Source organism: Neopsephotus bourkii, unplaced genomic scaffold (genome assembly GCF_033783945.1).
Source record: "Neopsephotus bourkii isolate Nb327-2 ecotype Australia unplaced genomic scaffold, CSIRO-AGI_Nbou_v1 NB_911, whole genome shotgun sequence".
NCBI classification, from domain to species: Eukaryota; Metazoa; Chordata; class Aves; order Psittaciformes; family Psittacidae; genus Neopsephotus; species Neopsephotus bourkii.
In genome coordinates this window covers 3,052,312-3,079,664 of record NW_026901405.1, presented here as the reverse complement: position 1 = coordinate 3,079,664, position 27,353 = coordinate 3,052,312, and the positions used below count along the sequence as shown (strand labels likewise).

The 27,353-nt window shown below is 39.2% G+C and overlaps 1 protein-coding gene across 8 annotated transcripts in view; it reads left to right on the top strand.

The window, feature by feature from the left end:
• The window catches only part of ROBO1 (roundabout guidance receptor 1), a 696,828-nt gene that overhangs the window by 578,492 nt on the left and 90,983 nt on the right, over positions 1-27,353 (top strand). For all 8 annotated transcript variants that reach the window (XM_061357727.1, XM_061357725.1, XM_061357729.1 and 5 more), the window contains one exon: positions 6,529-6,686. In XM_061357727.1, coding sequence (XP_061213711.1) covers positions 6,529-6,686 — 158 coding nt within the window. The remainder of the gene's footprint in view (positions 1-6,528; positions 6,687-27,353) is intronic.

The window sequence follows — 27,353 nt, the reverse complement described above, 5'->3', positions numbered from 1 at the left end:
ACAACAATCCTCTCTTTACAGAGCTCACCCAAATATTTCATTTAGGGAAGCAAGCCCTTCTTTGCCTAGGGAAAAATAATATGTGATATTCCAAAGGTGCAGTTATTCTGTAAGCTTGGTCTGAAACCCCTTGGTTTGTATCCATAAATTTGGAAATCTGTTGTGATTACACAAAAATTACTGTCTGTAATGAAGCATGACTCAGTTAACTCCAAAACTCTAAAATGAAATGGACAATAAAAGAATAATAATAGCAATAAAAAATAAAATAAGTGTAAATATTTAGGACAATTGAAGGGAAACTGTCTCTGAGGCCTCTGCAAATGAATCTACTCTGCCAGGAGGTAAATTCTGACTTACAAGTAATAAAAGCCTTGTCCCAGACCATAATACATGGAAGATGTTGAGAGGGATCATGTTTTGTACAGTCAGTCAAATTAATAATTAGGTCCCTTCTCCTTTTCTGTTTTCAGTCAACTTAAGGGATACTCTGAGAGTCTCATGCCTGAGGCATCACAGATCCTTCAGGTTTTAATTAGGTTTCCCAGTGCTGCAGTGTGCTCTCTTAGGCCTGTCAGTTACCCTTCTCACAGGAGTTAAAATTACTCTTTATATGGCTTATCAGATTTGGTAGTTTAATTGATTACCAATTCATTGTCTAATTCATTGACACTTTCCCCATGTGGAAATACTGTTATGGGATGGCAGCTAGCTGTGTCGCCCAGTAAGATTCCTGGCAATACTTAAAGCCCAAATCTCCAGCTAGTGAAATAAAATCAGACTGATTGTGAGTGGTATCCGTAAATTATCATCAGCAACTTTCAGTTAGGGGTTTTCACAGCCTTTTTCTGGGGCCTGCCCCTTATGCATGCGTTTCTTTCGATTAACAATTGTGAGTTTCTTAATGGCAACATTTTAACATCTTCATATGCATTCAGAATGTTTATTGCCAAAAGTCTCAAATTGAACTGCTTTTGCGGTGTAGCATATTGCTTGATTCAATCCTAGTCATCAGCACCTTTTAAAAGATGTGATCCAGTACGTGCAGCACTCCTTGATTTCTTTCTACATTAATGGATTAGGAGCATGCAGGCCTTGTATTTGGTAATGTTTATTGCTGACTGTAATATGGAATGACACTTTTTCCCAGAGAAGGTAGCTATTGACTTTCAGTAGATACCAAGATCCTAGACTGGTGGTACACTGTAAAAAACAGTCGATCAAAAAACATTACTCTTTGGAGAGAGTACGTTTTGAAACATCTTAAAAGTTACAGTAATTGAGGCAGTACATTTTGTTAACATTTTACAAGTGTGAGCTAATTTCATTGCTGCCAGTTCATACATCTAACTGGTGCTGTTTCATATAACGCCTTTATTTAACTCTAATTCAGCTAGTTATGGTTTATGTCTAGTTTCTGTGAATGAGCGCTAAAGCAAAGCTATATTTCCTTGTTGCTTTGACTACCAGAGCTCTTTACTGGTGTCATCAGCCAAGTAGTACTAATACTAAATTACATAGATTCATACCCACCCTGACATTTTTAATATGTTAGCATTCTTACAGCAGAATGTGGTACCAAATTCAGTAAAATATTTATCAGCTCTTCAGGTTTGATGAGAAATATGTGATTTCCCATTGCAAGGAATTCTGTGTTACTGTGGTGGGTAGGAGTAATGCTTCAAGCTGATTTAGCAAGAAGTGTCTAGAATAGAGATGCAATCAAAATGTTCAGACTTCCTTATTTCTAGTTCTCAAACGATGCCACCTGTTAAGGCATGATATCCGTAATGTGTGAAGGCAATTAGTGTGCTACTTACAGATTCATTCTTCTCACCTATTCACTAGTGCTTCCAGGTTGGTTTCTTTCTTCTTGTGTTTTCTTTATTGTCTTTGAACTAGATCATGGTTACTTAATGAAATACCTACAGTGTGTATATGCAAAAAACCCTGCCTACTTACCTCCATTTCACCCAGTAATGAATCCCTACTCTTTTTCGTAGTAGCCAAACAAGAACTTAAGGAACAAAACACCAGTTGTTGCATTTCCTAAAGCACTCTTTAGGGTTTATACAAAAAAATGCTGCCTCTACTTACAGAATCATAGCTTACTTAGGTTTGGAAAGGACCTTAAGATCAACTAGTTCCAACCCTCCTGCGTTGAGCAGGGATGCCTCACACTAGACCATGTTGCCCACGGCCTCGTCCAGCCTGGCCTTGAACACCGCCAGGGATGGAGCATTCACCACTTCTTTGGGCAACCTTTCCAGTGCCTCACCACTCTCCCAGTAAAGAACTTCTTCCTTGTCTCTAACCTGAACTTCCCCTGTTTAAGTTTCAGCCCGTTGTCCCTGGTCCTATCACTGCAATCCCTAATGAAGAGTCCATCCCCAGCATCTTTATAGACCCCCTTCAGATACTGGAAGGCTGCTATGAGGTCTCCATGCAGCCTTCTCTCCTCCAGGCCGAACAGCCCCAACTTTCTCAGGCTGTCTTATGTTATGCCTGTCTTACTTATGTTGCATGTTAGTAAAAATTTATCCTCAAGCAATTGCTGGTTCACTTCTGCTCTGGGAAAGATTCTCTGGGGAATCTGCAATTGTTTTGTTGCTTGAATAGTACATGTTATTAAATAGTTGTAAGGGTAGATGACTTCAAAGGAGAATTACGAAAGTTGCTTTTGAACCTGATTAGTTCAGCAAGTATAGCATAAAAGTGTTTTCAGCACAAACACGGGAGTTCAGAGTTCACACAGGAAGACCTTGGAGTTGTCCTGGCTATGCAGTGACAATTATTATTCATTCTAGTTCAGAAACTATAAAAGGAAAATGTTAGAAAACCTTATCCACTGTATGTCAGAAGGGGGGGGTGGGGGATTATATCTAGGAAGATTCTACTTTGAATTTGTTAAAAATACGAAGAAAAGACAGCCGTCCTCTTTATCTATTTCCATTCCAGCTGCATATATGTTGAAGGAGGTGCATGTGGTGAAATTTGACCCTTTGGTGACTGAAAGCTCATGCTGTACTGGATTATAGTACTTCTAATATATGGTCAAAAGGAAATGTATTCTCAATTTACAGTGAGCCTTGACTATGAAGGACAGAAGAGAAAATATGATTTTATGGGTTTTTTTTTTTTCCAGTAAGGAAAGAAAATTTAAAATTTAGAACTTCATGCAAGATTGCCAGGGCCTGAGGCAAAAGAAACCTGAGCATGTATCTACTTTACAGCTGCAAAAATAATTACATGATAGCTATCTATGGAGTAATCTCTAATGGATTACATTTTGTTAGCATTTCATTATGTAATGTCAGAGCCAAAATAATTCATAGTAAATGGGGAAAAAAATACTTGTTTTGATGTACCTATGGCCTGCACCTTTGATGTCCTCCTAAGGCATTTCTACTAAGCATTGGTTCATTTGTGAAAAGCCTTGGTTTACAGACAAGGTACGGTGCTTGTAAAGCTGATAAAAGACTTAAGGGGTGTAGAAATTACTGAGGTAATTTCTTTTTATTATGCTACTGCTGGACTTCTTAGTTGCTTCAGAGGTGTTAAAAGCCATCCCAAGTGCTATCTGATAGGTATTCCTCTTAGATTTACAAGGCTTTTCAGACTTGAAAAGCTCTTACAGTTTATTAAGATCAGTTCCATTGATTTTTTTATTCTCTTTTTCTTTTGAAACTTAAGGGCACTTCTTTTTATATCTCCTAATTTCATTCAAATGATACAATCTTCAGCAGTAATGAGAGGCTTCTTACTCATGGTCAAAACACCCCTTTAATTGTGTTCCAATGGAACAGAGGTGCAGCAAATAAACTCTTCTGCCCTTTCATGTGCTGTTTGCACTGGGAGCTGGATATATAGGGTTTTTAGCAACTCAGTGCAACTTCTGTTTCTTCTTTTATATTCTTTAGTTTTGAGAAGTGATAAAAAGAAATAATAATATGATCAGTAGCCCCCTTTGTCTCAGCTCCAAGCCAGATCACGTCTCCATTAAAGTAAATACAGAAAATTGTTTGTCTTAAGCAGAAGGAGTGTCAGCCTCAGCATTTATACTATGTGGTTTACTGTATCTGGATGTCTTGAGGGTTATTTGGGAACATAAGAAGTTGCATCTGGTTATTAATGCCATATTTGGTATAAATGGAATAAATGCACATAAGGTTTTCAGTGTATGTGATAAAGGTGTGTATATATACCTTTGTCCCAGAGTAGATCACTCATTTGCCCTCAGATCATTTTAAAGGTCTTTAGAAAGACCTCACAGATAGGAATGCTTTGGTGGCAGTGCTGTACCTGCCAGTCTGTAAGCACAGCCACATTCCTTAGCATCTAACAGTATATCATGCCTCACTTGGAAGTGGCATTAACAACCAAACCAGTGTTGAGTAGTGAACGGCCATATGTATGTGGTCCATGGCTTGGGGGATATATTTTTTGCTGCAGATTCTTTTCAGTGTTTACTGCTGACACAAGATTGCTGCAGGTAGGAAGAGTGACAGATACCCTTATCAAAATCTTAAGAGTCCTGTGGTTGTAATGTACTTTTCCATTCTGTATTCTTTGTTCAGTGTGGATGGAGTAATAGCAGTGGAGAGGACTCGAATGTTCTATTTAGTATCATTTGAGTTATTTATTTTTAGATTAAACCTGATGCCACCTACTTGGCAAGATGTAGGAATGCCATTATTCTGTTAAATTGTGTCCCTGTGTAGTGGTGTGCTGAGCACAGTGTGATGTCTTTCCTCTCCCAAAAAGAAGAATAATCACAGAGCTGTTGATAAAATTCATAGTGGGTGACTGGAGGAAACTGGAGTTTCCTAAGCCTGAGCTTGGCCAAGTGATGAGAAAGAACAAAATCTAGTAACGAAGCTGCAATAAAAATGTTTCTTTCTAAGAAAAGATAGTAAAATTGACTTCCGAGTGAAGGATCTGGACCTGGCTCAGGCTAAGCGATGACTCCCTCAAGTCAGGAAAGATTTTTATTGGGGTGATTTTTCTTGAAAAAGACTCAGCCAAATCACAAAGATGAGTTTGGCAAAGGCTTCACAAATTTTTGGTGTCCTATAATATCATCAAAAACTGAGAAGTTGTTAATTTTTGACATAAACTCAAGGATGGGTGCAATTCATATGGCCAGTGGCCAATCGTTAACCTAAGTCTTTGAGTTACTGGCAAGCTGACCTTGTGCCAAAAGATCCAATCTTTGCCATGCTTCTCCCCACGTGACATCCTACCTGAGCAGAAGACATTGTGCCTTCTTCATCTACGAAAGGAATCATAAAATGGTTGAATTGCAAGGGACCTTAAAGCTTATCCGGTTCCAACCCCCTGCCATGGGCAGAGACACCTTTCACTAAGGCAGGTTGCTCCAAGCCCCTTCCAGCCTGGCCTTGAACACTGCCAACGATGGGGCAGCCACAACTTGTTGTGTCAACCTGTTCCAATGCCTCACCACCCTCACAGTAAAGAATTTCTTTATATCTTATCTAAATCTACCCTCTTTTAGTTTAAAGCCATTACCCCTTGTCCTGTCACTGCATTCCCTTTTAAAAAGTCCCTCTCCAGATTTTGTGTAGGTGCCCTTGAAGTACTAAAAGGTTTGTTTAAGGTCTCTCCAGAATCTTCTCTTCTCCAGGCTGAACAGCCCCAACATCACTTCCTAAGCCTTTCAAGGCTGGCACCCCTTCCCTCCAGGGTGTTGACTGCACCACACAGCTTGGTTTCATGAGCAGACTTGATGAGGTTGCACTCAATCCCACTGTCCATGTCACAGCCAAAGATGTTGAACAGGATCCTAACACTGACCTCTGAGGGACACCACTTGTCACTGGTCTCTGCTTGGACATCAAGCTGTTGACCACAAGTTTTTGAATGCAACTAACAGCCAATTCCTTATCCATGAAGTGGTCCATCCATCAGATCACATCTGTCCAATTTAGAGACAAGAATGTCATGCAAAACAGCGTCAAATGCCTTGCACAAGTCCAGGCAGATGATGTCAGTTGCTCTTCCCGTATCCACTGATGCTGTAACTCTACTGTAGAAGGCCACCAAATTTGTTAGGCACTGTTTGCCCTTAGTGAAGCCAAATTATCTGTCACCAGTCAACCCATTATTGTTCATGTGCCTTAGCATAGTTTCCAGGGGGATCTGCTCCACGATCTTGCCAGGCACAGAGGTGAGAGTGACTCACGTGTTCAGATATACTAGGCAAACATACCAAGTACCACCAGTAAGGCAGCTCTTGTGTGCAGACACTCCTACGGCTGTGTCAGCCTTTCGTCTTTGCCAGTTAGTCACCTGGGTTGCATGTTAGAAGTTAAATACAAGTTATACATGGGTTTTCTGTGTTACAGTGTGGAAGTACCACACACCATCCGCAGACTCCAAATGAAATTCATTGACTGAATTTTTCTTTAATATAAAGTATAACGACAACAGGAACCAAAACAAAACACTTTGCTGTGCTTTTGGTATATTGCTGGATAATTTTTTACTTAATTTTCTTTATTCTTTCAGTACTACGGGATGACTTCAGACAAAATCCATCAGATGTAATGGTAGCTGTGGGTGAACCTGCAGTGATGGAATGTCAGCCCCCAAGAGGTCACCCAGAACCCACTATATCATGGAAAAAAGATGGTACCCCTCTCGATGACAAAGATGAGAGAATCACAGTAAGTATAAAAACGTTTTCAAATAATGCAAAAATTCACTAATTAAAACTACCAGTTTTGAGCATAGAGGCATCCAACCATGATGTACTTAATAGGATCTGTCCTTTCCTTGCCTTGGAGGTACAGCTAGTTTGCATTTAGCTTGTGATGCATCCTGTAGTCTCATACTACTTCATTGCAGGGTATGTATTTGTTTGTTAGAGAAAACAATACAAAACCTGTGTTATTCTCTTTCTCAGAGAAATAGAACCTTGTAGAAATGAAATTCACTATATTTGTCACTGTCCTATAATTTTCTTGCCTTTTATTTACCTATAATTTTCTGCAACCTGTAACAACTGCCTTCTTTGGTTGGAAAGAGGAACTACTAGTAGTCTAGGAGCGACCACCTTTCATAATTCTGTTGAAAAGAATCCATACAGAAAAGCTCTACATTGCATTAGTAACAATAATGCCTTTGGGATATAGTCCCATTTCTTTAGAGAGGTGATGGCTTGCCCTGCCCTCTCAAATTAAGCTGTTTTCTTGTTAGAGGTGGTCTTGGACCCATTTGTATCTGTAGCTTGCTGAATACAGTGCATGATTATTCAGGAGCAGGAATAAAGCAGCTTGTCGAATCTGAAAGCTATCATTCTTTTAATTTTTGACACATGAAACAATAAGCTAGGGAGCCTAAATGGCTTGAAGAAATGGCAATGAAAAATGGAGTTTAAAAATCATTTATATGCTGCCAACAGGGTGATACAAAACACCATTTCACATGGTAAGAATCCATATCATCTGAAAGCACATGCCATATCAGATCCTCTTGGCACTGGAAGCGTAAATGCTCCATCCCTGACTGTGTTCAAGGCCAGGCTGGACAGAGCCTTGAGCAGCATGGTCTTGTGTGAGGTGGCCCTCCCCATGGCAGGAGGTTGGAGCTGGATGACCTTAAGGTCCTGTCCAACCCGTGCTTTTTTATGGTTCTTTGACTACTAGTGTGCAACAAGATCAGAGGCACATATGACTTATATACCTCAATCATATTTGGCCTGGGTTTGGCTGTATCAGTTACTTTTCTCCTTCTTAGGTAGCTAGAGGAGTGCTGTACCAAGGTGAAGCAGTTGAGGGCTTTTGAGGGAGATTTTTAATGCAAGAACACTTAAACCTAAGCAACCTAAGTAAAAATGTACTGTTTTCTGTTTGAGATTTAAATTGACAGTTCTTCCATTTGGTTTTTGCAAACCAGACAAAGCTCAGGCATTCTGTAGTTGTGGCTTATGCATACATTTAAATTTTTAAGTACCCTACCCAAACCTGTACTGATTGCTGGCTATTAACTCAATTCCTCCAATCACACCTGCTAAGAACTTGCAATTTCCTTTTCAAATCTCCTTCCCACTGTGACAAGCCAATTGACCTGAGATAAAGAGAAGATTCCAGTGCTGTTGCTTTTTTTCAGGAAATGCTTTCTAAACTTGCATTTTCTATTGCTGTACTTTATTATCCTGAAGGATTTTCAGGTGTTGCCTATTAAGTGCATTCCTTTTGTTATACATGAAAACTCCTCTCCCAGCTGCCAGAACAAAGACAAACCCAGAACAAAAGCAGCTATCACTGACTAGCAGTGCCACCTGTATTTATTAAAATGGTTCTTAGGATAGGATAAAGCACCGTAGTTTGGTTTTGTTTTCTGGTGACTGCATGAAACCCTCACCTACACAGTATCCTTTCACCATGACATCTGGTGGAGTTATCTTGTGTTATCAGTCTCCACTTCCAAAACCAAACAAAAGCAAAATGAATTTGCATGTAGGTGTAGATATGCACTTGTTTCGCATGCCCAGATGAGTGTTTGTTTTCAGAGGTGTAAATTAAGAGTGCTGCCATAGCTGGCTCAACTCATTCATGTACGTCATGTTTGCCTGGCATTGTCTTAAGCAGTGCTATTAATATCATGGCTACTTTCTCACACAGGCAAGAGACTGAAGCTACATTGTCATGCAGATTTGCATCAACTTACAGCTGTAGCAGGATCATGCCAAGTGGATAAATATGCGTTCAGATGTACATCTTAACAGCTTTGCAGTAACCATCTGTATTATCTTGCTAGTTGGCTGGGAGGCAAGGGGAGATTGGGGCCTGGAATGGGCCACATGTTAAAGGACAGATGGGGAAAATGTATTAATTTTGAAACCTGACTTAGAATTATTCCGTTTCTGTTACCTTACGTCCATTAGGTTATTTCCATTTTAGTTTAGCAACTGGAAGATGAAGAATTACAATAGTACAACAGCTGCAATACAGATGAAGTTGTTGGGTTTGAAGTTATAGATTTAATTTTTACAGTAAATCAATCTTAAAAAAAAAAGTCATTTAAGTCCCTATATTTAAAATGAACACCTACATTTATTTGATGCAAAATAATCATTAACTTGATGAAACTAAGTTTTAGTAATATAGTTTGCAGGTGTTACCTCCCTGTTTTTAAGCCGTGAAATTGCCAGATCAAGAAAAGTCAAACTATATACAATAGAATCACAGAATCATAGACTAGTTAGGGTTGGAAAGGACCTCAAGATCATCAAGCTCCAACCCCCCTGCCATGGGCAGGGACACCTCGCTCTAAACCATATTACCCAAGGCCTCATCCAGCCTGGCCTTGAACACTGCCAGGGATGGAGCATTCACAACCTCCCTGAACAACCCATTCCAGTGCCTCACCACCCTAACAGGAAAGAATTTTACGTGTTGATGTTCAATGTATGTGTCATACCAGTGAGCATTTCATCAATGGAGATGCTTTGGTGGCTCCACTTGTAAAGTATTTCCAGTTGTTTCCGTTCTTAAAGGCTTGTTGATCTTTGACTCATTTTCATTTTAAGAGTTCTCTAAGTGTCAAAGGCTGCTTAAAGCATTTCATAACAATCCTTTCTGACAAAAAAAAAAAAAAGTAAACTTTAAGATTGTACTTTTTTTTTCGATAAGGGATGATGGGTGACATCTTTTTTTGATTCATATCTACACTTCCTGCAAAAAGATGGTGTTTCCAAGAAGCAGACTTATTTTTAATATGTGGAAGCTTTTCCTCATCTGCAGTGATCTACACTGATCTTTGAGTCAGCAGAACTGGGCTTTACAGACTTAAGTATTAAAGGTGCTGGAGAAACAGAAGTGGTGGCTTGGTTCCTGCCAGAAGTTTTGAAGCAAGAGATGTAGATAAATAGTGGTTCAGTAAGACTCAAGTTAAGGCAGAACTTCCTCTGGAATGCAATAAAAGGAAAATATTATTTTGTCCTGGTAGGGTTAAGGAAATTGATCTGTTTATGTAGGTGAGATAATAAAAATCAAAGTAGCCTTTGCATATTTTTGTTTCATTTGAAGGGCAAATAAATATGCTTCCAAGAGAGATAAATTTTTATGTCTTTCAGGTTATAAACAGTAGGGAATAGAACAAGTAAGAAATTGAAGTAAGGGGATAGGCGCAACTATTTGTGATTGGGATTGTAGAAACAGACATGTTCTTTGAGCACAGCTCTCTCAGTACTGCTTAGTTGTAGCAGAAGTCACTCTTCAGAGCACACATGACCACTGGGTGCATCTGGTGAAGAATCATTATTGAAATGTGTTTTAACCTCTGTTCTTAAATATATTATCTATAAACAGTTTTCTCAGTGCACTGGAGCTAAACATCATTTTTCTCATGTGTACTGCTTACACCACAGTATGAAAGCATCTGCTTGATGTGGCTAATCCCTGTCTTTATTACAAATGAATTGGGACTGACAGTCTTGGATATGAAGCAAATGCTTAACTTAGTTTGTTGGAATTGAAAAACAATTATCATGAGGCCAGAGCAGAATTGGTGTTATTCGTTGCTCATCTAGTTATTTTTTCTCTTGGAATTACTGTGGCACTCCTATAACATATATGGCTGAAAAGGAGTGTTTCAGTGCACTATGAGAGGCTGTGTGAGTCTCCTAGAGCTGAGACGTAGCGGAGGAAGAAGATGCAAGCTCTGGTCTGCAAGTGAGAGAAGAGGCTGCTCACCAGGGTGGGGAAGTTCCTTATTCTGTTTCCAGCCCTTAGTGGTGATTTGGAATTGCTGTCTTGTCAGGTGAAGTGCATAGACCTAGAAATTGCTTGGAGAGAAGATCTAGGGCAGGTCTCCTCCCAGCCCCATCAGTCTAGCCATCTTCTTTGCATGGCAGCCCAGTGTCATTAGGACATAGCCACGTGTTTCAGGCATTACCCTTGGCACCCAAAGCTATGAGTTTGCATTGCCTCAGGCTGAGGAGGAAGAAGCAGTCTAGTTTCTGCTGGCTGCTGTGATCACTGGGCTTGGTCTTTCCAATTGTATTTTGTCTAGATGTTGTTGGCAGGAGCATCACTGTCTGCGAGTACCATTAGCAGTGATTTCCTTGTGCACTCACAGCGAATGCTGGTTGCTTCTAAGATTTTGAATACCTCCAGTGTGCTTCCATTCACTTCTCAGCAGTCTTCCTGTTGTACCCCAAAACTTCCTACTGCTTCTCAAATGGTGTCCCCACTGCCTCCCTACCACACACCACTGCAGTGAATTTTTCACCTCATTCCCCATACATTTCTTCCATCTCACAACCTGCCCTTGCATTCACCCAGCCTTTTTCTTCCACCTGTCTAGCTCTGACTCTGTCATCTTGATTAGTGCTAACTGCTTGTGTGGAGATAACAGTTTGGGAGCTCAGATAAGCAAAACTTCCTGCTGTATCATGTAATGTAAAGGCGCTCTTCCTTTGCCTTTGCTGATAATGTAAATGGCTAGTGTGCTGTGATTTGTAAGGAATGTGGTGTTGTCTGTCTTAGGTTTGCTCAGAGCCTTCCTTAAAGAACCATGTTGCTCCTCTGTCTTCTTTGCATCCCATCCCAAATGCAGTTGCCTGTATATAAGATGCTGACATCAGTAATCTAAGCAAGATGGTGGAGCCTTTGAGAATATCTTTAGGCAAAAACTGGAAATAATTACAGACTCTAAGGAGTGCAGATCATTCACAGAGGATTTGTGGATCTCCCATCTGGGCAGGGCATCCTCCATATAATTTTGAATCTCTCAAATGTTATGATAATTTAGGGCAATGTCTGCATAATTAATTAGGCCTCAATAAAATCAAGATGCAGTCAGACTGCCTGTAATTATAAATACTTTCCCAGTGAGAAAATGTATACATTTCTTGCTTAAGCTCCAGAGCAAGTTGATGGTTGATCCAGGTTTGGAGGTCAGGACTTCACAACTGCTTGTCTCTGTCCCATGCTCATGCTTCAGAAAGCTTCCTAATTGTGCACATGAAGAGATGGTGCATGTGGTAAAAGGAAAAATCTATGCATACTGAACACGAAATTTTAATAGGCAAAATCTGATAAATGAAAAAGGATGCTGGTACCTCAAAAAGAAATCCTTTGTAATTGAATACAAAAGGCAAAGTCTTTGCATTGAAACTTTGGTGCAGCACTGTGATTGCTGTTTCCCTCTCTTTCGTATTAACCTTTATCTGTCATTTATCCTGAATCATCCTCATTTGATTTTTAAAAGAAAATCCTGAGAAGCCATTTATCTTTCCTTGTTCAAGTTTCTTAGCTTCTAAGATCAAAGTTACCGGATGAATAATGCATACAGATTTTCATTCCTTTTTCTGTGTGGCTGTCTTGTGACATCAAGAGTTTTGAATGACTTGCACTCTTATTTTAGATAAGTTATAACTTGAATTCTTGATTCCAGTTTGGTTTCCTGGCCCTTAAACAGTACATCACAAATACGAAGCATTTATTGTCTTGTGCAATGCTGTTTTTGCATCAGTGAGTGATAAAAATGTTGAGCATAAAATGTGAAAACGAAGTCTCTGAACTTCTGTTATTACAGGAAAACCTCCTTTAGAGGTACCAGCCATAGCAAGACACTTTATGCATTTGCCCTGAATTTTTTGTTAATGAATTGTCAAAGAGAGCTAGGTTCATTCTTTTTGGTGGAAGCCATTCATAGCCTCATTGTGCTTTGGCAAGTTTAAAACTACATAGGTCATCCCAACTTGATCTTGGTTATAACAAAGAATAAAGAAATAGAAGAAATTACTATGCCGATCAGTTAAAAGGGGGAAAATAAATGGTTGTCTGTATTAGAGGGAACAGTGAAAAAAGCAGAAATTAATTCCTCGTTTAGGAAAGGGGCCTCTCCTTCCAAAGTTAAATTACAATGGGAAAAATTGGAGAGGTGAATCAAGACAAGGAAAGCAAAAGCCGATCAAATTTGTTGCTGTGCGCTGTGCAGGAGTAACTGTCTTAACTCTTTAAAACAGTGATGCTTCTGACACAAGCCATACTGTTACAGTGCCACCCCAAATTAATTCGAGATGTCTATCCTTTTATTCTTTCGTCTTTGTTCTCCTTTTATTTTTGGCCTCCTCTCTTCCTTCGTTATTTTATTCATTGTTAATCTCTTACTCTCTTCATCTCCCCAAATTGCATACAAGCATAGCAGAAGAATGCATGTTCCTCTAGGAGATGTAATGCTAATGGTAATATTGTCTGTTGTATGGAGATCTGCATTAAAGTTCATGGCTTGGGTGCACAGAGCAATGGGGGTGAGGGGAAATGGGGACCAAGCATCTACAGTTCAGGGTTTTATTTGATTTTAATCGTTCTTCTTTTGGGGGGCAGATTAAAGGGCAAGCAGCAATTTCCTATATACCCCAGGAGGGTTATGAAGAGAAGGAGGGTTTTTTTATTCAGCTTCCCAATATATATTTGTTGCTCCACAGCAATTTCCTATTTGTCCCAGTCCTTTTTCTTCATTCTCTCTCTTTTTCCCACTCCCTGGGAGGGTTGGCTTCCCACTCTACCTCTCTTCTTCCTTCGTTTGCTGATCCCTACAATGGCATCTTCCTCGAGGAGCAAGAATAGTGATTTATATTTCTTCTGCTATTAATATTGCTTCCTCTGGTGACACAATTGAAACTGCTGCGAGTTAACTTGGCACCCCAAGGGGAAAGAAATGTAAAAGATTATGAAAAATAATTTGGAACCACAGAGCTGTCCCAGATGACGGTGAGAAGGGCTCTAAATCCTGTTCCTTGCTCTTAGTTTTTCTGTGCTCACTTTTAAATCTCTGTTTCAGGGTTCCGGTTGCTTCTGCTGGAGTCTCTCTGCTCTCCAGATTCCAGTGTATCGTCTCCCTTACTTTCTGACCATGGCATGTGCTTCTTTTGTCTCCTGCATTATCATCAGGGCACTTTTCCCATCTTCTGCCCTGTCTGTGTCACTAGTGTCCACATCTGCACAACTACTGGTTCTGTGTTAAGATGGAAAATACCCTGAGAACTCTGTTATACTGCTGCTTCCCATGTCATTGTTTTTATCACCGGCATATCTGAGCCCTTTACAGAGGCATGTTAATCTTTCATTAGTGTTTGTCACATCGTTTTGTACAGTGTGGGCTTTTGGCTGAGCCCTAGAAAAAACATTAGCTTCTTCTTCAGAAGACCCTGCTCATCTTGGAAGACTTGAGTAATAATAGCCTGAGCTGACAGAAAGGAGAGAAAATACCAGGTTATACCTTGGGTTTTGTCTTAATTTTCCTCTTTCTCTTCTTCCATCCTATTTGAAGTCTTACCATACTCACATCATTTTTCAGACTCATCTCTTTGAAATGAAACTTTTCATCTGTGACACATCCACAAGTAGTTTCCAAGCCTGACCACAACAGTTAATTGTGACAGCTTATATTTCTATAAACACTGAAGTAAATGTGGATTGAAAATCCTAACCTATTACAAGATAGGCTCCTCCCAGAGGGGCAGGAGGATGGCTTTTTGCAGGTTTACTATTTGAAAAAGCATAGCTATACAGACATTTTCAGGCAGATGTGAGCTCCTTCAGTTTGCTTTTTGAATCAACCAGAAGCCATATGGCAGCGGTTAATGTGGCGCCGAGCCTGAGCTAATAAGCCCTGCTGAGAGACAGGCTAGATCACTCCGGCATGGTATTGTACTAATGTGGCCACACAGCTTCTGTTGTGCGTAGGGTAAGGGCAAAAACGAGCTTGTATTGCCTTGAAGTCTCCATGCAGTTGAAAACACGTGTATGGATTCCCTTCCTTATCTATAGCTCTAGCAGCCAATTGTCCCAAGTGCTTATTTGGAGGACAAGATGCTTTCTGCATTGTGGTGATGTTTGCTGCAAGAAAATGGTGAGGGAAAAGCCCGTTAGTCTGAAGTGTTTGAGTTGTGCTCAGTGCCCAGCGTTGTTCTAATTAGTACAAATGGCTCATTGCTAACCCTGAATCTTCTGTGCAAGGGTGCTGCATGAAATGTAGAACAGGCTGAACCATCCATTTGTCCACACTTGATGCAGTGTGTCTTTTAATGGATATCTCTAAAAGAATTAGTGGAAAGGGAAGGAGCATCATGATACAGGGCAAGAGGGTGGCCCAGTGTCAGACATCTGTGTACTAGGGAGGACACCATGTTCTGTATGCTTGTGTTGGCTGTCACACAGAGTAGATTTTGCATTTAGGACCAAACTGACCTCCCATTTCTCAATGGCATGCCTGGTAATAGCATAACCTACTGTGTGAGGCTATGAGATTTATAGCCTCTGTTCACACTAACCGAAACTAGTGGAATTAAAACATCATAATTCAGTGTTAGATTTAAAGGATTGTTAGGGTCATTTGCTTACTGGCTTTTAAACCAAGTCATTGCTGACCATATTGTCCCTTTAGCTAAAAGTATCTCTTCCTTTTGGTTTTTCTCACAATTTTCAGAAATGTTCCTTTGCATCAGCAGTGCGTATTGCTTCAGCTATTTTGTCTCCATGCCACTTAAAATGTTAGGCATTAGACATGCATAGCTATGGTTTCTCGGTATTGTTTCACCCAGCAGTAGTGAAAAGTACTCGTTTCATGTGAGCTAAGTATGTATTTTTCTATGCTCAACTTTATTTTGCACTGATTTCTCCTTTTAAATATAAAAGTAAAGTGAAGAAGAACTAAGTTCTTTTGCAGATACTCTGCGGACTTAAAGGAATTTGAGAACTCCTCACTGAGTCAAAATTCTCCATGGATTTCTTTTGTCCCTAGTCATGAACTGATGACCTAGATAGTAAAAGAAAATAAATGCCTGCAGCAAATAGAGTATGTGTTGGATATATGAGTTTTGAGACTTCCACAGACCTAGACATTAAACTAACAGGATTTTCTTGTTAAAATGGCTTATTGAGAGTTTTGAACCTTTGGGACCATCTGAAATTATAGAAATGGAGTCTGGGAAGCTTCTCCTTAAAAAAATAAGAAAAAAACAGGTGGTTGTTATCTCAGACTAGGTTACTCGAGCTATCCAGAGGGTGTAGGACTTTATGATTTGAATGCTTAGGAGCAAAGGTGATTTATTATGCTGAGAAAGTAAATTCTCTGTTTTGTTTGGCTGACAGTCTAGTTGTTGGGGTTTTTTGGGGATGGGTAAGGGAGATGAAAAAAGGATGTGGGAGGGAAATTATTTCTTCATTCATTTTATTCTCTTAATGAAAAAGAAACATTTTTGTTTGGTTAGTTTTTTTAAGCAGTCAGGAAAGGAGCCTTTGCTTATATTACACACAATAAAGATGAAGGTTGGGTTTAAAAAGTTAATTCTTCTCCTCCCCTCCCTTCATCAGCTCTATGGAAAATCCTACATGTAGAGTATAGACATCCTCTGAGTTAAAAATCCACTTCTGGAGACATCTTCTTCCCCAGCCTCTTAGGGACTGCTGTACTGTGTGCCTTATCCGATTCTTATCATGGGCAACAACAATGAAAAGCAAGGCAATATTCAAAGAATCAAACTTTTAAAGCCTTTTATTTATGTGACACACGGAACATTAGGACTCACACTGGGAAGCATGTGCACTGTGTACAGGCAGAGACCACATTCAGAATAGAGTTCAGTCCACTGGATGCGAAACTTAGAATCCATAAAGTATCCAAATGTGCAAAAAAGCACTAGAAATTTCTGCATTTCAAGATTCTTTTATGGACCTGTAAGCATTTGACTATTTTTTACTATATTTACATTTACTTTATACTTGCATTATTGTATTATTTGTCTGTATCAGTGAAGTGAAGCAACTCAGCTCATCACTGTGTTTTCTTTTTTTCCAGACACTAAAACTTTCTCCATTTGGGGAGAAGGGGAAAAAAAAAGTCTAAAAAGTGCATTTTTGTTCTTGAAAGTCTCTGGTGGATCTTATAAATTTGATTGTTCTTGGCATTTTTGATATTTCCAGTCGCTTACGCACCACAGCAGCCACATGTTGTCACTTAAAATCTAAATATCAGATAACTTCTAACTGAGACTTTATTGTATATCATGCTTTTTTTAGGAATTAGTTTTGTAAAGTAAAAATGACACTAACTCTAAAAGCATGTTTAATAAAACCTCAACAATTTATGTGCTGAGCTTGCACATATTATGTTCTCGTAATCAAAAGAAAAAATGTAGAATAAAAATAGTCAAGAAGAACATTGCCCATTTTTGGAGCCTTGAACAGATGCAAGTGATTAGAGCTTCTTGTTTGGTTAGCTTTGATTTTTTGGTCTCCTTTTTGAAAGTTCTGTCAACTTCATTTTTGCTTATTTCACGTTGTTTGGATAGTTTTGCCTTACTGAGTTTCCTGTGATGCTTCTGGTTATGTGAAAAGTCTAGTCCAAATCACAGCACTTCAAAAATAATAATTTCTCAGTTCTTGGGTTTCCTCAACCCAACAGAGCACTTCTCCCTCTCCAGGTAATAATATACTCTCAATTACTCACTGCCAAGTTCGGATATTCACCACATGCAGTAGTGTGGGACTAACATACACATTGCAGGGTGTTATTCCAGACTTCTGTGTAATATTATGCAGGACCAAATCTGCCTTTTTGTGGTTGCCCTCTTTAAAAGGGAAAGAAAAGGATGCTGCTTTATTTCCTTATCTAGATGTAGGACAGTCTTGCTAATACTTATGCTGCATTGAGCAATTAGGTGATCTTTTCTTTGCTCCTGAAAAATTGTTACCCAACAAGAATCTATTTGGCACATAGTCGCACAAAGACTGGGGTTATTATTTAACATTGAAGTGTGGGTGGTTAGTTATACTTGGATTTAATTATATTCATTTTCTTCTAACTCAACAGCTTTGCTTTTTGCCTCTCTCTTTGCTGTTGTTGTCAGTTGTCTGCTTACCTCTGCTGGGCCTTCTGGGTCTGGCTGCGTGGGGGAGAATAAATTACACGGAGATAAAAGGGCAAAAAGTTCTTCCATCAGTATGTTTAAGAGAGAATAAAATGTATGCTGTTAAAGGAGTAAAACTTGAGAAAATGAAATGCTTTTGTGATATCTATATTGAAATATTTTTAGTGCTACTTGGAATATATTGAATTTTGAAACAAGCCATAGAAATGTATGCTTAAGTAACTTCACCTTCCCTCACAAAAGGTAAAGTTCAGGTACTTGAACAAAATTACTGTGGATAAAGATCTCTTAACTGTAGGTTTGTGTATTTTACATCATTGCTTTTCCAAAGAGCTGTACCGTTAAGAATGCCAAGTTTCTGCAAGTGAAAGGTATTGATGTGATGGCTTGGGCTTCCCTCCACCACAGCCCACATTTCAGACTCTGCATATCTCACTCTTCACAATCATCTGAAGAAATTTGTCCCTTAAGACTACTTTGAACTCCAGTGTTCAACTTGGGCATTTCTCTTGGAGTAAGACCTGACACAAATCAAGTAGGGAAAAAAATTGCTTGTTCAGGGTAAATTGTTACCACAGAAGCTGCAGGTATCTGATTGAAGCTATTTTATGGTTCCAAGTAGGTATTCCAGGAATGAGCAGTTCTGCTCTCTCTGGCAGACCTGTACACAGAATTGAATCAAAGGTGAACTGTTTCTATCATGAGATTATACATTGCAACACGATTTTTAAATGAGCTGCAAAACATTTTCCTACAGAGAAAATTGTTGTACAGTAAGGGAAAGATTGCCTTGAGGTAGAAAGTCTGCAAGCTAAGCAAAGCAGATTGCTGGGCTGCTGCAATCTTCCTGCATGATTTTGGGCAAGCCTTGAAGTTGTTCAGTACTCCTTATTCAGCATTTCATGAGTCGTGGGACTGAATTCATTCATACATGTAAAGCAACCTGACACTATTGCAACAAAACTGTGTTGTGCCACTTTGCCAAAGCATGAAATGTTATTACATCCTAAATCAGGAGTAGGGTCTTTTTTTGGTAGACAAAACAGTGGAGCAATATTCTCACTTGCATACTTAGGCCATGCTCCACTCTATATGTTCGTGATTGTGAAATACTTGCAGAATCTAACCCAGCTATAACTATTTTGAGATCTTTTTTTCTATTTTAAAGAAAACATCTCCTTACCTTTCAAGTTACATGGTGAAGTGTCAGAGTGGTTTTGAAAATAAAGTTCTTTGTATTCAAGGATCTCAAAAGTTCATAATAAACTTGGGATGTTTTTAGAGTTGGTACTTTGCATGATTATAGCTCCTTGAAAATTTGTATTCATACTTACTGTGATTAGTATGTTCCATAAAAATCCACTTTGCACACATCTTGAACTCTCAGAACGAAATTACGGCATTCCTGAAACCAGTGTCAGTATTACCATTGTCTTCACTGAGACTAGTATTCCACCCTTTCCAAAACATAGTATAATTTATAGCAAGAGATAAGCCTCTTTTTGAAGTGCTAAATGAGTTGACGTTCATCGTCTTTTTGTCACAGTTGTTGTTACTGCTTCACTTCTTGGCTTGTTTGTCATTAAGTTACTTTCCTTTTGCCATCTGGAGTTTTATGGATGTACTCCATATGCATTCCTATTTTTGTCCTAATGAGACTTTCTGCTAAGAAAATTTCTGTGTTTTATGTCTTGCTGGTATCTTCTGCGCTCGTCTTTCTTAAATATTGGGAATTACCCAAGTGGAGGTGACTTGGCTAGAGTGTTACTCTGCTTTTGTCATCCAAAATCAAAGGCTTTGGTGGCATATGAGGTCATCTGTTCGTGAAGTTATGAAATGTCAGTAGTCGCAATGGGTTTCTCAGTAGGAGGAGAAACCTTAATTTTAATAATGTGGCCATTTTAAGTTGGAAAATTAAGAGTAGCTGGAGCAGCCAGAGTAAATAAACCTGCGATCCTGCTTTCCTAATTATTTCTGATTAAAAAATAGAAGGTAAGCTTTGAAAATGTGCACTTTTAGGGTTTCAACTGGTGACGAGCTTTTCTCCCCATGTTAGCCGTATTAACAAAGGCCATTTCTTCTACTGCTGTGAATACAGAGTTCAAGTAAAAGGCAGTTCTTCATCTTTCTAACATACACTTTTCTTTGACTGCAGTGTCAGTTTTACTGTGCTGCCCTGTCTGTGAGTCTCAAATTCACCTTGAAGGTGAAATGAAGGCATCCCCAGGGATGCCAGCTGAACCTTTGACTCTTCTGTTCTGACTATCACCAAGGTTAACACATCATTACAGCTTGTGATGTTCAGGATACCTGTTCTTTTGGAGCCTTTATCAACCTACACATTTCAAACAACTTAAACAGAAGCATCAAACTGATTGCTTTTTCAGAAGAGTTTTTGACGATTTTTGATAATGAGTTATATTTCTTCCTAATTTTGTGTTAAAATAGATGTGACATTTTAAAGCTTATAGCTTTTATCTCTGCTTTTCCTGAGGTATTAAAATAACAGCTATAGGGGCATAAGCAAAAATAAAAGAATGAGGAAGCATTTCCTTTTTACATTTGAAAATGGGCAAATTCATTGCCTTTGTGGGATAAGTTCTAGTCACTGACTGGTTAAGGACACTTTGTTTGTTTGGGATCATTTTACCAAGGTACCATGGTGGATAATTAGATGGTTATAATTAAAATAGGGTTTGGTTTGCTAACCAGCAAAATTATATTTGCAAATACTGTCTTGTCTGTGGGATTGATATCTAGCCAAGGGAGCTCTTTTGTAGGGAAGTCTGTTGACACACATTTTCCAAGTATGTATTAAAATATTGTTTTAATGCACTGTACCCTATAAATGTGCTTTGTGCAGAATTTCTTATTTTTCCTCTGATTGTCCTCTGATAGAACACACAGACTGCTTGATTGGCCAGATCTATTTCTGGTTACTGTTAATGGGCACTGGGGTTTGTGTTCATGACATACTGAAACGAAATAGATACCAAAGTCAGGGTTATTCTTTCTCCTGCATTGTTTCAAACGACTTCTACATATTCTCATTGGAGAGTTGACACTAGCTAATGTTGGAAAGCTTTACAAGGTAAAGATGACCTATTTATTCAAGTGCAGTGGAGAATGCCAGTGCAAATTTTGTTTCTGCTACTGGAGGAGACTGCTTTCAATCCCAAGCAGTTCATAGTCTAACAGATTTTACCTTTGTTTTCTTTGCTCCATATTTTCTACAAAATGCAGTCTTCAAAATAGGTTTACTGGTGCTACACCTAGGTACCTGTCTGCGGCATTCAGCCTATAAGCAGATATTCTACGTCCTCTTCACATCCAGCTGAGAGAGTTGAGATATTAAAAGGGTAGGTAGTGTTACATGCTTTTCTTTCCTCTCTATAAACACTTTAAATCTTTTGGGTAAGAAGCATTTGAAGAGTAGTTGACAATGCCACAAAAGAGGATTCTGAAAAGAAAGAGTATTGTTTATTTAACTACATGAGCACAGAGAAAAAGAAACAACACTTCAAACCACTGTAGTATCTATGTGCCTAGCTGACTAATTTAGCATCTAAAATCTCTTTCCGATGGAATCCCATATGAATACCTTCTTCAGCATCCCCACTTAATGAGCTTCTCATCTTCCACTCCTCAAGGAAGTGTGCATCTCATTAAATCCCTCTTCCTCCTTTGTTTTTTGACTCCTCTTATGTCTCAGGAACAGAGTTGCTGCTTTGGGCCATGAGTATGTTAGGCTCAGCAGAGGCCCAGTCCTCTACTTCAAGGTGAATTTCTCCTAAGCATTTGTTGAAAAGTTGCCATTAGGATCATAAGCTCATACCATTGTGGTATATTTTCAGGCAATCCTGCTATGAAATTAGCTTTCTATGTGAGCAGAATAAACGTAGATTAAAATCTAACACATTATTAAAGGCAACTCTGAATACCACAAATATGATATTTTAGTATTCAGTGCATAGAGTGGTCTACACATCAGGTTGTCCTTTACATGGATGTTTGAAAGTGTCAGTAATATCTATAGAACTACATTTATGCTTTAGTTCTTACAGGTCTTGAATAAAATTTGGAATCTAATAGGATTATCCAGAAATTTAAGAATAGTTAAACATTTTTCTGTAATACAGTAGAAATACTCATATTCTGCCAAATGTTTCTTGCCAGACTGTAGGTCTGGGGGAAACACAGCATTGCAATCCACTGAAAGTGGGTCTCATCAAAGGACAAAACTCTCTAATTCTATGTCAAACTCTTGTCAGATGCGTAGTAATGCATGGAACTATTTGAAAGGTAAAGAGAATCATCAGAACACTTTTTCTTTCTGTTTTCTAAAATTATGACTTTTCTATCTACCTTAGAAAAAGTCTGTATCAAGTACCTGAATAGTACAATGCAAAGTACAATGCATAGCTCATGAAGTCTTAGTTCAGATGACTGTTTGGTTTTATGCTTATCATACTTAATGGTTTCTATAACTTTTTCCCTTAATTTCTGAGTATTCAGAGTTTGGAAACCACGTTACAATTCATTAAAAGTTAATTTGCATGGGTATCATTTCCTTATCTTTCCTGGACATAAATAAGTGAAAACAGTGGATCTGTGTTGGAACAAACATGTCCTCTAAGATAAATGAGGGTTAACTTTACTGTTAACAAGATTTTCTGTAAGGTTATACCCTGATGCAGACATCAGGGTACTGCTGTCACCTACTGAAACTTGTTTACATATTGCATTAGTGATTAAACCTGTTAATGTTTGTGTTGGAAATGGAGGCAAGGAGGCTAAGGAAGCTTATTGATAAGGTCTTCTGTTTGCATAGATACTGTCAAGACAGTCCTTTACATATTGTCTTCCATGCCAGTTTGCATAAATCAGCATCCCTCGGCATTCTTTGCCATGTATTTTTGCATCATTTTCCTTACCTTTCCTTGAGGTGCATCAGCAAAGGAAAAATAATTGCAGTAATAGCAGCAACACAGAGAATTACAGTCATAAATATTACTAGAAATATTTTTAAGCCTCTGGAGTCACAGTCTCAGGACTTACAAACTCAGACCATGGTGGGGCTCCAGCTGAGGGCAGCTCTTACTCATCCGCTTTGTAAATGTCTGTGATCGATCAGCAAGGCACTTGGTGTATTGCATGCCATGGGCTACAGGCAGCACTTTCTGGTGATCTGCTTTCAGGACCATATTTTGAAAGTGGAATTGCAAGTTCAACTGCTTGGATATGTCAGTAAGTCCATCTGATAGTCAGAGGTGGTGACTGCTCCTTGTGGTCAGGACTGCTCCCAGTGGCCAAGGACTCCTAACCTTTGCCATATGCTTTAGAAAAATGTGGCCAGAATATTGGGTAGATGAGTCTTTTAAATGCAGAGGTATAAGATGCAGGTTGGTCATGCTAAGTAGCTGGCAAAGAAAGAGTAATGTCTTTAAATCTTAAGTATATACTTCAGACTGAACAGTTAGGTTTGCATCTGTTTTGGAAGCACAGTGGCTGTTTCTGTGTTTTTAGCAAAGTTTGCTATGGGAATACAACTGCAGTTTTTAACTTTCTCTGACTGTCATAACAAAAAATAATTTGTACCAGAGGAACTGAAATCTGATCAGGTAGCACTTTCCATTTTGTGTAACAATTACTTCCTAATCATGAAGTGTTTTTATACTGCTTACACAAAAGACGTCAAAACTTCTTACTTATGTTACCATAGAACTAGCTTAAAAAAGCCATGCACACAGCCACAGGAAAAACTGGGGCAGTCAAAGTTCTGAGTAGTTTCAATTTGTCTGCCATTTTTACAAGACCATTCCACCATCAGCAAACTGCCAGAAACAGGACACATTGATTTCCATACAGAACTTGGCCAGCTAGATCAAAGTTTACTTTGCATTGTAAATACAAATGGAAAAAATCAACCAGCTGATACTTTCAGTGTCCAGAACAGTTTCTCCTTCCTTGCAGCCCCTTCTTTTTTCCTCTCAACCTTTTCCATTGGTGCAGTTTACAATAGCCTTTGAACAACAACAGAAATCGTGTCAGGAGTTTAAACCCACTGTGGCCTCTGAGAGCAATAGCAAAAAACTGCTGCAAAGGAAGCAATTAGCTCAGCAGGGCTCCAGAGCCCCTCTAAATAGCTCAGGCAGCCCCCAGTGGAGAGCAGAGGAGGCAAGAAGAGAGGCATAATTCTACAGGCTTCAGTCTCTTCATTCTCCTTGGCTATTCACACGATAACCACTTCCTTTGACCCTGAGCAATAAGCCCTTTGCTAATCCAAAGGCAAGGGCCGAGTGGGAAGAGCAGAGCTGGTAGGCAGCCTTCTCCTGCTAACACTGGAGCTGCATTTCTCAGTGACAAGCCTCACAGCAGCTCACAAACAACTCCTGGAGGGTATCAGACTTAAAAGATGGTGACTGGGAATGTGTGAGCATCAAAGAGCAATGATCCCAATACATACGGAGAATGGGAACAGAGTATGCTTTGTTGTGCTTGATTGCAATCTGTGCTGGCTTATTTTAAGAGAAACAGGAACCCCAAGTAGGTCCTGGCTTTGCTGTCTATTGCTAAAGATCATTTTGTACCATACAGTCCCCTTTGGCAAGAGAGGGTTGAACATTTGGGACTGGATTGAGATCTGCAGGTCACTAGCTGCCTGTTGAGTCTGCCTGGAGGGTCTAAAGTAGACTGCGAAAATGATGCTCGGCTTCTGTGTGAATTGGGGGATTTGATCTTTTGTGTATACATTCTCCTCCTTACTCTTTGTAAGTTTTAATTTTAGCAACGTGCAAGCAGGGACTTCTCTGCAGCTATAGTGTCTAGCCCAGCTGCTTTTGAGTCTCCAATAAAACTGGAAGTTAGAGTCAGATTCGCTTGTGGTTGCCTGTGACTGCAGCTTTTTTACCCCAGTCCTGTAGCACAAAGTTTGTGTGAAGACCACAAAAAATACAAGGAAATCTGTGATTTATGATTTGCATATGCTGCAGTCACAAGAGCTGCAGTGATCTCTGGTAGAAGAGTGAAATGTGGCAGATTGATAGATGACTTTTGCATTTAGCTGTCATGAAAAATGAACAATGTGGTGCATGTGTTTCTCTTTTTGACAGTGTTACACAAATTATGTGAAAGGTTTAATGTTTTCACAACTTTGTATGTCCAGAATAAACTAAGTATAAAAGTTAGAGTTCTACTAAGCTTAGGTTCAGTCAGCAATAAATGCAGTAGAAACTTAACCAAGGGTTTGTGTGCCTTTTTTGAAGCATGGTCTCATTTCCATGACGTGTCATCTTGGTCAAAAGTCAGAGGATCGGTAGGGTTTTAGTTATGTTAGAAAACACTTTATATTTTCTCAAGGTTACATTTTTCTAAATATTTGTAATGTTTAGTTGGTAGGGCCAATACTTCGGAAGTAAACTTGATTGTAAAGTTTCCAAAGAAAAAGTTTCAAATGTGTAGTCAAATTTGCCTCAAAACAGCAGCTTGGGGATGTATAAAAGAAACTACTGCACTTTTGCCACCTGTGACTAGTTTTATTTGCTTAGTTTGGTTCTCAGTTTGTCTTCTATGCCATAAAGGACTCAGGTTTATCCCCAGACGAAAATGGAAATTCCTTCTCCTTTTGGGAAGCTGCTGAGGCAGCTCCATGGAGGAGAGCTTTCACAGGCAATTGAGTGTAGGAAATGCAATGGTCATGGGAAGGATCTGGGAGCATCTCCTTCAGTGAGGAGCCAGCAGTGGATGGCCAGACTCAGAGAAGATGTGCCTTTTTGAGGCAAGTGGGAATCCGCTGCATCTCAGAAGGTCACAGGATTCCTGAAGCCAAAGCTGAAAATAATGCCCCGCTGCACAGACCCATGCAAAAAGAAAAATTAATATATCTATTTCCTCCTCTCAGACTGTGATGATTTTGTGGTTGTTGTCTCATGGTTCTACTTTTAAGTCTAGGAGAACCTTGGTTTTGCATTAGTTAAAGGCCTTTCAATATCTTATGGGAGATTGTAGAAGAAGACCTAGAAACATCTACTTCATGGCTCTTGATTACTTGACTCCTGTTAGAATAGTTCCACTTAGAAAACCCTCTATAAACACCTTGAAAAATGCTCTATTTTGGTATGATGACTGTGAAAGATCTGCACTCTGCACTCTTTTGTCAAATTACAAATGAAGTTTTATCTACTCATGCTTCTAAGCTTTGAAGTTGAAAGCTAGGACACTGCTATTGGAGATTTGTGCTCTGCACAGCTCCTCTTTCCTTAGGAAAAAGTAGGAACTTTACTATTGACAAAATGTACCTCATGATATCAAGTTGTCTTAAATGCATGTCGTTGTCCTGCCAAGGTTAACTCCAGGCTTAGAAAAGACAATATCTACAATGACAGTTAGGAACCAACATCCCCTTGAAATCAGCAGCAGAGTCCACATCCTTCTGAAATGCTATGATGGTGGTACTGCTCTCCCAGTGCTATCTGCATAGTTTAGGCATCCTCTGCATGCTGCAGGGTCTGGTCTGGTTGTGTCATTGGGCCTCTGCAGTCCCTAGAGAGCCAGTCTGAAGCACCTCTTGGCTTCATTCTTGGGAACGTTTTGACACAGCCCCACAAAGTGGCCTTGTGTCTGTTCATTGCAGGGTAGGCACTCTCAGTGGGAACAGGCTGACAAATTTCTTTGTGTAGTTGCGCTGTGTTGTTTCTTTTATGGTGAGCAGGTAGGAATATTTAATATGCTTTAAAATTGGTGGTTTGTTAGGATTATTTTTCCATATTACATCTGTGCTACTTCAGGTAACAATTAAAACCTGAGAGATTTTGTGTGGCAAATTAATCCCACTTGGTCGGGGATTTTATGCTTGGAGCTGTGTAAATAACACAGTGTTGGTGGTGCTTTAAAAATTCCTGTGTAACAGATACTTCAGATCTTGACTTACTCAAGGGTAGAGAAATGAAGACATAGCAGACACTGAGTTCAGTTCAAGTTCACTTTTATTTCTGATTTTGATCACTGATTGCAGTGAATGCTGCAGTCCAGAGGAGATTCGTTCATGGGGTTAAATTTACCACTTCACAGAAATATCATAGTTACCATTACAAACATGTCATTCCATTTTGGGCTCAATTGGGCTTTCTTTGGGTGTTGCAGAAAGATTGGTTTGGGGTGTTTTTTGATAACTTAGCAGGGCAGATTTAAGGCCATGAATGTAGTCATAACATGCTTTTGTTGTAGGAGAATTTTAATCTTGGTTTATAATAAGAAAGGAAGTATTGCATAGTAAAGTGTTTTGTGCTGTAGCTGTGAAAACGTTTCAGGAAAGTATTATGCTGGTTCAAATATTTTCATATAAACATAGCTGTCTATACAGAAATTAGTTCTCATTAATGTGAGCCAATACAGCCTATTTTGAATTAAATCTTCCTCTGAGATTAATAAAAACCCAGTGTTTGTAGAA